This window comes from Indicator indicator, chromosome Z, assembly GCF_027791375.1.
Source record: "Indicator indicator isolate 239-I01 chromosome Z, UM_Iind_1.1, whole genome shotgun sequence".
In the NCBI taxonomy this organism is placed as follows: Eukaryota; Metazoa; Chordata; class Aves; order Piciformes; family Indicatoridae; genus Indicator; species Indicator indicator.
The window spans coordinates 34846227-34861272 of NC_072053.1; the positions used below are offsets into that span (position 1 = coordinate 34846227).

Sequence of the window (15046 nt, forward strand, 5' to 3'; positions counted from 1 at the left end):
CCTTTCACAAGTATACAGACAGCTTTCCTCAAGGGGACTTAATCAAAACACTTGGCCAAACATTTTGGCCGTTGACAATCTGACACAGAGGAGCATACTGGAAAGATGAGTTCACAGTTGTACCAGCTGGACTTGAAACTAAAGATTCAGAACTCTGAAAGAGAGAATTTGTCAAGGCACATACATGCAAGCACATACATACAATAACGGTGACTGTAACCTGCTTTACAGGAGATCACACACAGCAGTAAAGAAAACAAAGAAAGAAACAGAGAGGTGAGGACCATTGCCAAGATCTTGTTGCAGATTAGCAGACCTGGAAGTAAACGTGTGAAATAGAAATTCACCTTCAAAGTAGCTCATTACCATATATACAATATGTACACGTTTCTTCATGTTATGAAACAGAGACTGTCAGACATGGCTATGATTCTCTTGACAACATATGCATACTAACACACCTGTGCCTATGTATGCTAAAGTCAGTCTGAAAAACTGTACTCCCAGCTGACTCTGAGAAGTTGGCAATTTGAGTGGAAGTTTAGTAAAAGAAAACAGGAGAAGAAAAATAGCTCATGAACAACTAGGAAAGAACGTATATTTTTCTTCTGTTCTTCAGCATTAGAAAATCCTAGCAAGATTTTAAGATCAGTAACCAGACAATGCCAATAAATTACAGTGAAGACAAAGACCTCTGCTTTCTGGAGCTCATCCTTTATGCCTCACATTTGCAAAGGAAACTGGTCACTTTAAAAAAAAAAAAAAAAAAAAAAAGAAGTGTTTACACATAGTACATTGTTAAATATATTTGAGACCAAGTATGAGATAGAATTAAATTGTTACAATGCTATGCAGCTGTGGGTAATACAGCAAATTTTTCAGAAGTTTTATTTGGGATTTTTAATAACATGTTCTGTAGAAAATGGCTAAAATAAGCTGTCATTTGATTCATTAGGCTCGCAGCATGGGATGCTATTAAAAATCCCTCTACTCTTGGGGGGGAAAGCTTTGCTGAAATTATTTATGTCAAAAATAAGGACTAAAAGAACACATTCATCTCACAACAGCACTTCCAGCATATCAATATACATAATTTAGTATTTTTGAAAGAGAAAGCTAATATCCCAGTCCCGCAAATTGCCTCACTGATAAAAATTACATCAGTTTACAAGTGTTTTATGTAGCGTTTAGTAGAACCCTAAACCACCAGGAAGACAGGAGATGTAGTTACTAGCAGCTTGCCACATTTTTAAACCATATAAATGATCTAGCTTTCCTGCAATGCTAATTTCAGCCCTACCCTCATTTTTCTTGCACATGTCACCAAAATTTCCATTCAACTAGCACTAATGAAAAAATTCACCATATCAGAAGGCATCTGTGGCAGGAAGAAAAGGGAAAAGCTGTAAGGTTTGCCCAAAAGAGCTGGTGGGAAGTTGTGTTTTGTAAGTGGCTCTCCAAATTTTAATGCATTTTTTTCCTTCTAAACCATTGTTTTTAAACTAGGTTTACAAATTTCTAGAGAGAATATAGCATTATCTACTGCTAGTTTGAATCTGAATGGAAATTTTCTACTGCTAGTTTGAATCTGAATGGAAATTTTCTACTTAAAACTATGTACTCATGATCACAATTAGAAACTATATGCTATAGTCTCACTGAGTATACTTTTGGGAAAATTCACTACTTTTCAAAGGTGTGAACATTGCTTATCAACTCACAGAACTCAAGAAAAATGAAAAAGAATTGCAAGCTGCATCAGTTGGTTAGTTTGTCTATTTTATTCTTAGTATAGAGTTGATGTTCCTGCAGCAAATACGCATTATAATGTTGTGTAGAAGGAGCACATCCTTTCTTCCACTGCCTTCTTAGCATGTGTGCATGCCCCTCACCATAGAAAGCACACTGCAAATAGTGAACATCCTGCAGAGAGGGAAGGAGAAATGTAGGAGATGCAAGAGCTTTTTGAAGAGCTCTTTCTACCCTCATTGCTCTGTGTGTGTGTGCGTGCTCCAATTTTCCCTTTGGATTTGTTCAAATTATAGCTGTGATTACTTTATACAGCACTAATTACTGTAGAAGATCATCATGGATGTTAATCATTAATTGAAAGACACCCTGACAATGTCTCTGTTTCAGGCTGGTCAAAGTACTGATAAGAACAGGCGCAAACAATCGTTTAGCCACATTGCTAGAATGACAGCAGCTATGTATGCAGAAAAACGAGCAACATACAATACAAGAAGACACAGACATTTCCTTCCATGTCACACAGAAGTTAACACGTTGAGAGGCACATGGGAACATTTTCAAGGACTTCTAGTCGAGTAAGACAAAATTTATGTCTCTTAGGATTTTATATCTCTGAGAGCGCTCTGTCTCCTAGTCACTGAAACACAACCTGCTGGTTTGCTGTTCGGCACAGCGTGGAGCGGGTGGGGAAGGCTACAGTAGGTCAGATAATTTTTCAGATCATTTCAGGAGCTCAGTGATAGAAAGCTAATGGACAGCTAAGATGACCCTTGCCATCCCAACAATTTTGTGCAGGGTCAAGTGTTCTGAGCAAAGAACAGAGCAGGATGTTACTTATGTTCAAAGCATAATGCACAACCTAGAAAGTAAAAAGTCACTGAGAATTAAATGAGAATATGGTTTGTAAATCTTCCACTTGTGTTATAGGGAGGTGTGTGTTTATATGTGTGCATACTGTGTGTGGTTCTGTATATGCACTCACCTCTGTGTAAGACTTCTTTACAATACACAGTGTTACGTAGCTGCAGACTAGGATCTAAGAAAAACAGCTGACAAAAATAAAAGTAATTGAACCCTAGGCCTTGAAATCTTACCCTTTGTGGTTTACATTTAATTTTATTCCATTTCATATTTTTTCCCCAACTTTTTCCTTTTGAAGCATTACCTTTTAACTGAGTAAGACAGACCTACATGAGATTCACAAATGACTTTTATCACATAGCCAGCAAGAGACAGGCATATATTTACAAGGCAGACATTAAAAGTATAGAATACTTGTCTTACAGGTTAGAAAACATGCAGTATTATCAGAGAGAAATTTTAGGTGACAACTCAAGCTCTGGACAGCTGAAGAAACTGGAACAACATGTAAGACATCAGATTCTTGCAGTACTGTGCTTGCAATGAGTTATGAATGCTGTCCATTAGCAGCAAGAAGCTTCAACTTTCTTGGTCAAGACTACTGGTAAAAACTGAGTGGCAGGTGGTAGATGTCGAAAATTAGAAAGCAGGAGGCTGAGTGAAAAAGCAGATCCTTAGGATCCAAGTGAAATGAGCTTAGGTGGCTATCTGTGGAGAGAGTGATGAAAGCCAGCCTGCCAGCAATTTCTCTTTCTCACTTGCAGACTAATGTGTCTGGCTACAGCTCAGAAATGTTAACGGCCAGAGTAGGGGCAAGATCTCTCCAAATCTTCTTGGCTATGTGGCATTAAAATGTATATTCATGAATACCCTGAGTGGAAAGGACAATCCTTCTGTGTCAAGTCATTCTCATCCACATACCTTTAATGTTAGGTAATCTTCACTCTTTGGTTATTGGACTGTGTACTGATCAGAAACAAGCAATATTTTCTAGGCCTTTGTTAAGAAAAAAAGATCCCCATTTTTTTATTAAGTATTTCAGTCCTAGTAAATATAGCTTGTGCATATGTTGTGGAAGGAGACTGCTAAAAAATACTGCTTTATTAATTTTTACTTGGACACGATGTACTCTAAGGGCTACAAAGCATGGCTACATATTACAGGCCAGTATCCCTGAAGATAATTCAACTGGCTATCAAATAAAAAAAGTAAATCAGTCAGGCTCATTTTGTCTTTTTCCTGGTTTTGACACACTAAGTCACTGCATCAAAGAAAGGTCCTGAACGTGGATGAAGTTCTATATAATAATCTTACACATATGTAGTAGGGCTAACTATTGATGGATCCCACTTTTGCTGAAAGAAGCAGGGTATTCACCACTGCAATAAAAACAAAGGATGCAGATGATGATAATGGACAAAAATATTTTGCACCACTTGGTTGAAATTACCAATGTTAGCAGAAAGTAAATGAGACTGACTTCATCACCTGAGGGTAACTGAAGATAAGGGAGATCTGCAAGTAGCATTATAAATTGGTAATTTCTATTTAATTCAGGTTCTGAACTGAATTCCAGATTTCTGGCTAACATGTCTCTACTTATTCTACATCACTGCCTGATCCTTGTCATGCATCCAAAGTGAAGACGGAAGTCTGCCTTTTGGTGCAGGGTTTCCTGAAAGAGCAGCATTGGAAAGTACCGATTCAAGCAAATACCTAATATTTTACTTGTAAGTTTAATGAACAAGAAGGCAGGAAATGCAGGGGAAAAGCAGTCTTTCAGACACGTTCTTTTCTGGAGTATGACTGCTGAACATGTGTTTTCTTTCAAGACTCCAGAGGAAGCGGAGCATTTCTGTTTTCACTTCTCATGTCTTTGACCCCTTGAGTGCAAGGATTCATTTTTTAACACTGTGATTTAAATTTCAATTGCATTTCCAGGTTATTAAACAGGAAACATTTCAAGGTTATTAAACAGGTTGTATCAGCATGATACCATCTTGTTTAGGTAAAGATGTGTAACTGGATGTACACATCTTTTCCCAATGAAGATAATTTTAAAACTCACAATGAAGAAGAGAGCTAAAGTCCAGCACATGGAGGCTGTCCATATGTGGGGCTGAGGAATATATTACTCTGCTAATTGGAATCAGAATTGTGTCTCAAAAGCAGTTACAAGAAGATAAGGCTCGATAGTGGTAGAAAAAGAAAACAAGTGGAGCTGAGCTAGGTACACAGTTAAGAAGATTCCTCCAATATCTGCACCCATGGCAGAAGGTGCCAAGAAGGGCCATTCTGAGAGGTGACCCCTCCTTGTGCAGACTTCTGGATATGAAGGAAATATGGCGTTTGGCTGCCTCAAAATTATAAGATTGTCTGAAGGACTTTTGAGCTCACTTTCCATCTTGATTTGAAAAAGGATGGACAAATGGCAAAAGATGTGATAAACCTTCTTACTAAATGTTACCATGAAGTCAGGAGTAAGTGAGAGCATGAGCAGCAAGTTTTGACTTTCTTTAAGATTGGCTCTCTGGTAAGAAAAGAAATTTGGGATAGAATGAATGGAATGGCAAAAAGAGAAAGAGAGCTGACCTTGAGCTAGCAGTCTTACTTTGCCCCACTCTTCTGAGACCATGAACAAAGAGCAGACTACTGGAGCCATCAGGAGGGAGGACTTGCGCTTTTTCACCTGTGTCAAAGTTTTGTAGTGTACATTGCTAAAAAAGTACTGGCTAAAATCAAGCATATAGGAAGAAGGCTTCCCAATACATCATTCATCAGCAATCCCCTTTACCACTAAAGAAACTATGAACCTCTAATCCTGGTTCCTGTTCCTAGGAGTCCATACTCAGCAATCAATGTAATGCATGCCTCCAACCAACAAGGTGCCCAGATGAGTATATCTAATCTGCTTGAGATGTACAAACACATTTAATAAGATTCTTTCAATAAATAACAATCTGCTAAATCAAGCTCTGCTATCAGAAAATCTGTAATGAGTAAAACTAATGAAAATAAATTTTCTTTGCCAAAAATGAAAACACGGTCTCTTTTGCACATAGTCTGCAAATTTTCAAATGGTTGACCCTCATGGTTAACTACTTTAAATGCTGTTATTCTTCCCTGTCTTCAGGAATTATTTTACTTCTTGTCATTGCTGTTGTTGACAGAAGCCTTTCAGCCTTATGGGAGAAGAGCACTAGGCTTTATAACCAACTCAGCTTAAACTGAAAGGCATTTCCAATTAGGGATCAAACAGTTCAGTGACCAAAACAAACAAATAGGCAGATCTGATTGTATGTATTTGATAGCTCTGATATACACATTCTATCAAGTTTGATTCTCTGTAGTGTATTAGAGATCTAACCAGGCCAATCGTGATTCCTGGTGTGAGATATAAGAAAAAAAGATATAGAAAGGAAATGCATTTCCTACTGTTCAATATTTATTACCTAAGATTGCTTTGGAAGCTGCAAAAAAAGACAGATTCACTAAAGACCAACCAAATCACTTTTGCTTGTAACATAACGCTTATGTCCGTATCTCCATCAATTAAGTATTTCTGTTCCAGCCTATGGATTGGACCTATCTAACTAAGCATTTATAGCTTGAAGTTGCATTCACTTTTTTATCTTTAGGAGACAAATCTTTACTGCACTCAAGCCGAAATGATTGTTGAAACAGCTTTGATACTGGCCTGTGCAGTAGTTAAAATCTGTTGAGCTAACTGGCTCACCAGCTAGACAAATTCTACCTTTAGGTTATGTTTAGTATGTTGGAAATTTTTAGATTTTTGTCTTCATTCATCTCTTTCATTTACTTTTCCCTCCCCTTTCATAATCACTATTTGTGTTTTATTTTTCCTTTTTGTACTTTAGAATATTTACTCTAATTCTGGACGAAGAAAGGTCCGTGTAGTTGGGAACTTGGTTCCTCTTTACTGATTCCTGTTGTTGATATATTCTGCTTCATCCAGACTTAATCTCATACTTGTGATGTAATCAAGGTTTACAATACAAACCAGCATTGAAATCAGCATAACTTTACATGTAATGATATTTTAGTGTGTTAGCCTTGAACCGACACCCTCAAGAGTTGAAACTTAATTTTTTGTGGACCATTTCTTCCACGGTGGTCAGGTGGCATGAAGTGTTGGATCTGGATTTTTTTTGGAATTTCATGCAGAGATGGACAGAATATACTACTTTGAGCAGATAGTGCATAGCAAGACAACGTAATATTTTACCATTGCTGTTGATGTTTACTCCAAACACGTACAGAGGCTTCAGATTTCAAATAAGTTATGCAAGAAGGTGGATACATGCTACTAATGGCACTAATTGTCATAGGAGAAAACAGGCTTGAAATGAGGCTGTGACTAGAGGACAAAAGCCACAGATGCAAAACTAAGATCAGTATTTTGTTCTTGGAATTTGGTGAAGAATAATTCTTCCTCCTTTTTCTAAAACAGTTTAGAAATTTAAAAGGTATGTTTAAGTCAGATTTAAATACAAAATATTTAATCTCAAGTATCTCAACTGTTTCTATTCCAAAATAAACACTACCTAAACTTTTTTCCTACTATATGATATTTAAATTATCAACATCAAAAAATGCCCGTTCGTTTTCCATTCTCATGTTTCTTTAATTTAGCCGCTTTTCTTATTTGCTAATAGTAGAAAACCACAACTTGGGCTCGTATTTTGGTGCTACAAGGTGTAGCACAGGCATTTGTTACTAACTTGGAAAACACAAACTCTAGAATCAGTAAATTAAACAGTGAAATTCAAATGTAATGAATGACCATACGTTGACTTTACTGACTTTTTCAATTTGACAAAGACAATGACTGGCACAAAATACACTAATAGATACTACTACTATTTAGGTTCACATAAACAAGCAATAGAACAATTATACACATTGGCCTTATCTAAGAGTCTAACTTCTTTGGCAATGATTCAGTCACCTAAAAGATACTGTCAGGCATGATTAGAAAAACAATAATAAATTTTTCCTTATGTTTTATACTAAATTTGGTCTTTGAAACTGCTGACAATTCATCATCTGATACGTGTTGTCTTATCTCCACATAAAGAACTGCCTATTCCTGTCATCAGAGGATTTGCCCCTCTTGTCTGCTAATTTTATGTTTGTTTGTATTAAATTTTTAATGCTAACATTTTAAAGAGATCCCATAGCCTTTTGCACAGCAGTAGGACTGACAAGTAACTCTTTACTGTAATCCAGAACAGTCCACAGCATATAACTTAGAAGGAATATATTTATTATTTTTTTACTCTCTATCCTTGCACTTAGTCTAATGGTCTTTCAAGGAGATATCTGAAAGTGTTAAATGCTGAGGTACCTCAAGAATTCTTAAAAATCATCTGAGAAAATAGTTATATAGAGGAGTGTATAAAGTGTGAAAATATCAATGGTTTTTTTATTATTGCCTTTTTGTTGTTGTTGTTCTGATATTATTTTTTTAATATTTTGAAAATTTTAAACTACATTGTATTTTATATTGAAGTTATAACCTAATCAAACTTGACAAAGAAAGATGTATTGAAAGCGTAAGTGTAAATACCAAATACTGTAAATACCAAAAACTTCTGAAAGAATCTTAGTTCTCATAGAGCTCACTGGCCTAATTCTTCCTTTATTCATACCTACAACAACATTGAGTTAATCCTGGAATAAGACAAATTCATTGTTTCAAAATGGAAAAAAATAATCCAGGTGCCAAAGGTGGGAAGGAAACAAGATTTTTCAGGAAGATCAGCAGCTGAGAGTGTATTTATTTTGTCATTCTCTTCGCTGCTTATTCACATGGGTTTTCATCTCCCTGCTGTAACTGTTGCCTTCTTCTCCTCAGCAAATACAGGGTGTAGTTGGCAATCTTTAATTTAGATTGAGTCTGCCTAAAGAGGTTTCCCAAGAAAGAGGCATTGTCATGTCAGTTTTTATAATTTAAGCACATCTGCAGAAAGTCAGTGTTGTCAGTCTTGATGCAGTCTGTAGAGTTTCCTGATTAATGCTGCATGCATTGATGCCTTTACTCTTTCTGCACCAATACTGCTGAGTAATTGGCTTGCATACCTGTACTGTTACAAAAGCTCACAACGCCACAGCCAAATTTGCATATATTCCAAAAATCATGTTACCGATTGCATTTTTAATATCTAATTCTCAGCATGATTTTTATCTTCCTGTATATGTCCCTATAAGTGTTTTTGAGAGGTAGCTTTGCAGATTGAAGTGGGTTTGAATAGCAATGTCTGAAAGCAAACAAAACTGAAATTTAAATTTTTCATACAGAGGTTTCTAAATCTTTGCCACTTCAAAGTATCTTTTGAGTTTGATTTCTGACATCTGAGCAGTCTACTAAGCATTGAGAATCTGAAGCCTTTGCACCATCGGTCTGGACAGTTGACACTTGTATAAAGAAAGAAATAAATAATACATGGCTTTTTCCAGTTACATCAACACCTGGGTTCTTGTGTCAGGAAGTCGAAGTCCTACCAGACCTCCACATACTAGAACAGTGGAAGCAAGGAGAATAGGGATTGCTTTGGTGATACCAACAAGGGAACCGAATATTAAGTTTCCAAGTACAGATGCAGCTTTGCATAGTGCATTCAAAAAGCCAAAGCCTGTTGCCCTAGAAGAGAAAACAGAAGAAAGTTAAAAAATGGCTGAAAGAGTAAAGCCTTTGAGACAAATACTTAGTGGGAATAAATCAACACAGCTCCAATATCTTAAGCAGAATTTATGGCAACAAGGAGTCAGTGCTTGCCCTTCTGATACAAAACAAGAGTTCAGTTGCTACCAAATTTTATTGTGGTGAATTTATTCTGCTGCCTCAGGGACCAAAATGTGAAATGAGCAGCTGAATAGGTAAGTTTGTGCATCTACAGTAGAACAAAGGACTTGCAAATGGAAACCCAGTAACACTTCAAGAGCTGGACTGGGAGACAAGGTGTTGGTAATTTGGACTGGGAGACAAGGTGTTAGTGATTTGGGAAGGAAGTCGCTAGAATAAAAGGATGATCATCTTAGGCCATTGAACAGAACTGAATTTCTTACAGTGGTGAATTGTCTTCAACCAGTGTATTTTCAAAACAGAAATGAGACTGGCAATAATACTAAGTGTGTATCTCTTAGAGGTAAAGAGAACAGGGCAAAAAATCCTGCTGCTTGGTGCAGAAGAGATATTTTAGAGAAAAGGGAAAGGTAATAGATTGCCTGAGGAAAGTATGACACAGACAATGCAGAAGGGATTTTGCACTGCAGGGGTGTGATTTTAGTAGTCTTGATTAAGTATTTCAGATGTTTGGTAGCCTGTGCACAGATGTATTATGCAAACTGCCATAATTTTAATAAACTGTGTTTTGACACGACTGTATGATTCATACTTGCAGGAATAACCTTGTCCTACCAAATACATCCTAGCAAAAATATCTAGCATTTCTCAAATCGAAAAAAGAGAAGGACTATGTGGAGCTCGCACTGTACTTTCTGGGATGAAATAATATTAATTAGGAGGACAGATGTTATTCCTTTCACAACAAAGTACTTATTTATTGATTCAGCACTGCCACTAAAAGGAAACCACCCCCATCTAAACAGCAAGGATTAACAGAAATGCTAATAGTTTGCGTGACTGAAAAGAACCTAGTTACTGTACTGAGGTGCATGTGAAGGACCTGTGCTCTGGTGTAGCCTGAATTCCTAGGAAGTAAGTTTGAGAAACTTATATTGAAGATTCTAAACAGCAGCCCAGAGAATTAACTTGAAGTAAGAAGACATGGTTCCAGCTGAGACCAAGAATACAAATTTTCAATGTTCTCCACAGCAGGTTTTTTTTTTTTTTTAAATTTGAAAACAGAACCATAGAATGAAGGGAGAAGTGTTCCTCTGCCTCAGGCAATGGATAAACATGGCCACAGCCCAGAACGTCACTGGTTCCACCTCCTAAGCTCTTCTGCGAAACTAGATCTCAGTGGTGTTGGTCAGACAGACCATTTGGTGCCCTGAATCCAAGTGTTAAGTTGTGAGAGAGGCAAAATCTTCTGTCTAGTATAGTTGACAAGGATATACAGGTTTTCATCACTGTCCTTGCCTTGACAATATGTGATACGCTGTGCTTCAGAATTGTGTCAGCCCTGGTATATTTGAGGAATCACAAAATCACAGAATCAGGCAGGTTGGAAAAGACCTCAGAGATCATCAAGTCCAACCTACTACCTAATACCTAACACCTCCTGACAACTAAACCATGGCTCCAAGTGCGATATCCAATCTTGTTTTCGAACACCTCCAGGGATAGTGACTCCACCACCTGCCTGGGCAGCCTATTCCACTGGCCAATTACTCTTTCTGTGAAGAACTTTCTCCTCACCTCAAGCCTAAACTTCCCCTGATGCAGCTTGAGACTGTGTCCTCTTGTTCCGGTGCTGGTTGCCTGGGAGAAGAGACCAACCCCCACCTGGCTACAACCTACTTTCAGGGAGATGTAGAGAGCAATAAGGTCCCCCCTGAGCCTCCTCCTCTCCAGGCTAAACAACCCCAGCTCCCTCAACCTCTCCTCATAGGGCTTGTGCTCCAGACCCCTCGCCAGCCTCGTTGCTCTTCTCTGGACATGTTCAAGTATCTCAATATCCTTCTTAAATTGAGGAGCCCAGAACTGGACACAGTACTCAAGGTGTGATCTAACCAGTGCTGAGTACAGGGGCAGAATGACTTCCCTGCTCCTGCTGGCCACACCATTCTTAATACAGGCCAGGATGCCATTGGCCTTCTTGGCCACCTGGGCACACTGCTGGCTCATGTTCAGGCGGCTGTCAACCAGTACCCCCAGGTCCCTCTCTGCCTGGCTGCTCTCCAGCCACTCCGACCCCAGCATGTAGCTCTGCATGGGGTTGTTGTGGCCAAAGTGCAGAACCCAGCACTTGGACTTGTTGAATGCCATCATGTTGCAACGCTACAGTGAAGAATTGTGAGGTCTAGATCATTCTAGTATACTTCTAAATTGCTCTAATTTGCTCTGAAAAGTAGAATTCTAGTTAATCCAGGGTCAACTTCAGAATCTGAGTAAATTTCAGAAATGCACTAATTTGAAGTAATGGTGATTTGGCTATAAAATTCTTAAATCGGTTAAAAGGATGTTTGCAGAATAAAATTAAAACATGGAACAGACTAATTAAACTATCTTCGTCTTTCTCCCCATTAACTCTTTTGTCTGTGGTTGCAGATGAAAGTCAACCTTCTTTCCTAAAACATTAGGGAAGTACAATTAGCAGACTTGTTACTTACCATTCTAATCTCAGCTTTGTGTATTATATGCCCTTTTTTGACCCCAGAAAAAGGGACAAGTTAGTCTCTTTCACTGGGTGGTTATAATCATAATACATTTATTAGTAGATTGGCAGTATGTCTCTTGCAATCAACAGCAGTGTTTCGATCTCCTTAATAGACTGGAGATTTAGCAAAGGAATTATTATTTTGTCTGAAGTAGTTGTACTTCTTCTTTTTGTAGAACATGGCAGCCATCCATAAGTATCAGTGATACCTGAGGAAGGAGAGATGTCGTTCTGACAGCAGAGCAGAAACTACCCAGAAGAATCATGAAAACACATGAAAAAACGAGCAGAAGAGATTCAGATATGCCTCCTGAGTGTTCGAAGACCTTATTTGCCCTTCGTTTTCCCCCATAAATTTGATTAAACCTGCAGTACTTTCACATTATACTTAGTGCCAAGAAACACTAAGCAGGCATATCCTGGAGATTACCATCTTGAAAACAGTGTGCTGTGCTTTCTGACAGAGCAGACCAGTGGGGGCTGCCAGACAACAACAGATGAGGAAACCATGAGCTATTGCCATGTGAAGCTTTCTGACAGAACTCGCATTCCTTAGAGGAGGAATGATCAATTTAGAACTTTCCCATTTTAAGGATGACTTTTTGATTAATGATCCAAAGGAGAAGTGGGAGACACACTGAAGGATGCAGCAAAAAGCCACTCTCCTGGAGCAATCTTTCAAAGCCTGCAAGAAGATCAAATCTGTACTATAAGTGCAGATGAAGCCCAGAATGTCTGGAGAAAGGTGAGCCAGGATGGGGATAAGCCCCTGAGAGTGAAGGAGCTTCAGACTGATGCTTCTTCTAGGGTAAATGTGAGTGCAAGTCTTGAAGGTTGGACTGGATGTTCTTCAAGGTCTCTTCCAACCAGATATATATCCTGCAATTCTGTGAAAATAGACTGTATTGCTAACAGGTAGGAAGAAGTTAAAGACAACACAGCTAGCCTGGAAAATGCAGTTGGTGTAATAGGATAATAAGAAGTTACAGCTGTTCTGAGTAAGTCATGGGAAGAAGAAAGGGAAAGAGTCAGGACTGCTTTAATTCTGTCCTCATTTGTGCACAGAAAGTATTTCTAAGGCTGTGGCGGTGACTGGTTGTGATTGGTGTTTACACATGTAAATGATTTCTTTGGATGCCTGCGCTGACATAAAACCAAACTTGCCCCCAAATAACAGAGAAACACCAGCGTCCACACAGGGAAAATAGACAGTCATCAACGTCCTTGGTGTGTTCTGGGAGGTACCTGAACTCCTCAAAGAATACATGGATCTAGATAAAGCAAATTTGAATACCTACAGGCAAGAAATTTTTGGAAAGGCAATAGTACAAAATATAAAAGTGTTGTTTTATACTGCTTTATAAAGTTAAGTTGTTTCACAGATACTATCTACTTATATAAACTAGTGATAACAGGGGGTTGAATATAATTTTCTGAGCAAATTGAGCCATTTAATTTCATGTGATGGACTATACAAATAGCACATTCAGGGCTACCACTGTGCTTTATCTATTATAGGTTGTACCCAAGATTATCTTATTAAGATTTGAAATAACTCTGTAATACAGTATTTCTTTGTGTTAGGTTAAGATAAGTTTCAGCCCAGCCCAGGAGGGGAGTGAGCTGAAGAGAACCTAGCCTCGGGTGGATAAAGAAACCTGACTCAGATGGGCAGAGAAACTTGGGCCCCCTCCCAGGGAGAGGGGTCCCTGGGTCAAAGCCTATCCCACTCCCACTTCCTGCCCACAACCCTTTTTAAGGGAGGGCCATTTCCTGCCTCACTTTCTTCTCCTGCTCTTGCTTTGCCAACATCCTACTGCTGCTGTTAGGTTTTTAACCATGTGGCTGGGCTAGTTCCATGCTATTCCAGACTGGTAAGGAACTGCCTCTAAAGAGAATCCCTCTTACATTCAGAGAATCCTTTGCCAGCTACATCTGGTTTTGTATATATTTTTATTTATGCCTTTTGGTAATACCTTTGTAACCTTCCTTTTATCCAAATTAAACTTGCATTTTTCACTTCCAAATTGATTCAAGACTGTACTTTTGTAATATTACCTCTCTCTTCTCCTCCTGCCTAATTGCTTTTCTCTATGAGGAAAAGGGGAGAATGGAAGCAACCTAAATCTGTTCCATTTTGGGCTTTTGGGCTCTGAGAAAAGCTTAAACAACAACACTCTAATAAGTGACCAAAATTAAGATAATATATTTGCACTGAAAAAAGTTCTTTGTAAAATGGCCATTATTAGTCTAAACCCATTAATACTATAAAATTATAAACAAAGAAGAGTAAGACAAAGTAAGCCCATTTTTATTGCCTGTGGCTGTCCTGGTAATGAAAAATTAACAACCCAGCAAATATTCAATCTTTTAATCTTTAAGCAGGTTTCAGGCATGCCCTTTTGCCTAAAATATGAACATCATTGGCAGGAACAGTATGATTTTTGCAGACTTAAGTAAAATGCTGTTGAAACCTGTACCTGAAAAGCAATGTGCTCTTGTGGCCAAGAAGGCCAATGCCATTCTGGGGTGTATTAGAAGGGGTGTGGTTAGAGGGTCAACAGAGGTTCTCCTACCCCTCTACTCTGCTCTGCCCTTGTGAGGCTGCATCTGGAATATTGTGTCCAGATCTGAGTCCCTCAGTTCAAGAAGGACAGGGAACTGCTTGAAAGAGTCCAGCACAGAGCCACAAAAAATTATTAAGGGAGTGGAACATCTTCCTTAGGAGGAGAAACTGAGGGAGCTGGGGCTCTTCAGCTTGGAGAAGAGGAGACTGAGGGGTGACCTCACTAATGTTTATAAATCTGTAAAGGGTGAGTGCCGAGAGGATGGAGTCAGGTTCTTCTCAGTGATGCCCAATGACAGGACAAGGGGCAATGGGTGGAAGCTGAGGAATAGAAAGTTACATGGAAACATGAGGAAAAAAATTTTCACTGTGAGGGTGACAGAACACTGGAACAGGCTGCCCAGGGAGAGTTGTGGATTCTGCCTCTCTGGAGATATTCAAGACCTGTCTGGATGTGTTCCTGTGTGATCTGATATAGGTGATCCTGCTCTGGCAGGGGGGC

General features: G+C 38.6%; 1 protein-coding gene across 1 annotated transcript in view; it reads right to left on the reverse strand.

Annotated features, from left to right (window-relative positions):
* Positions 1-9093: 9093 nt before the first annotated feature.
* The window catches only part of SV2C (synaptic vesicle glycoprotein 2C), an 88159-nt gene continuing 82206 nt past the window's right edge, over positions 9094-15046 (reverse strand). The window contains exon 12 of the mRNA XM_054397759.1: positions 9094-9277. Coding sequence (XP_054253734.1) covers positions 9094-9277 — 184 coding nt within the window. The remainder of the gene's footprint in view (positions 9278-15046) is intronic.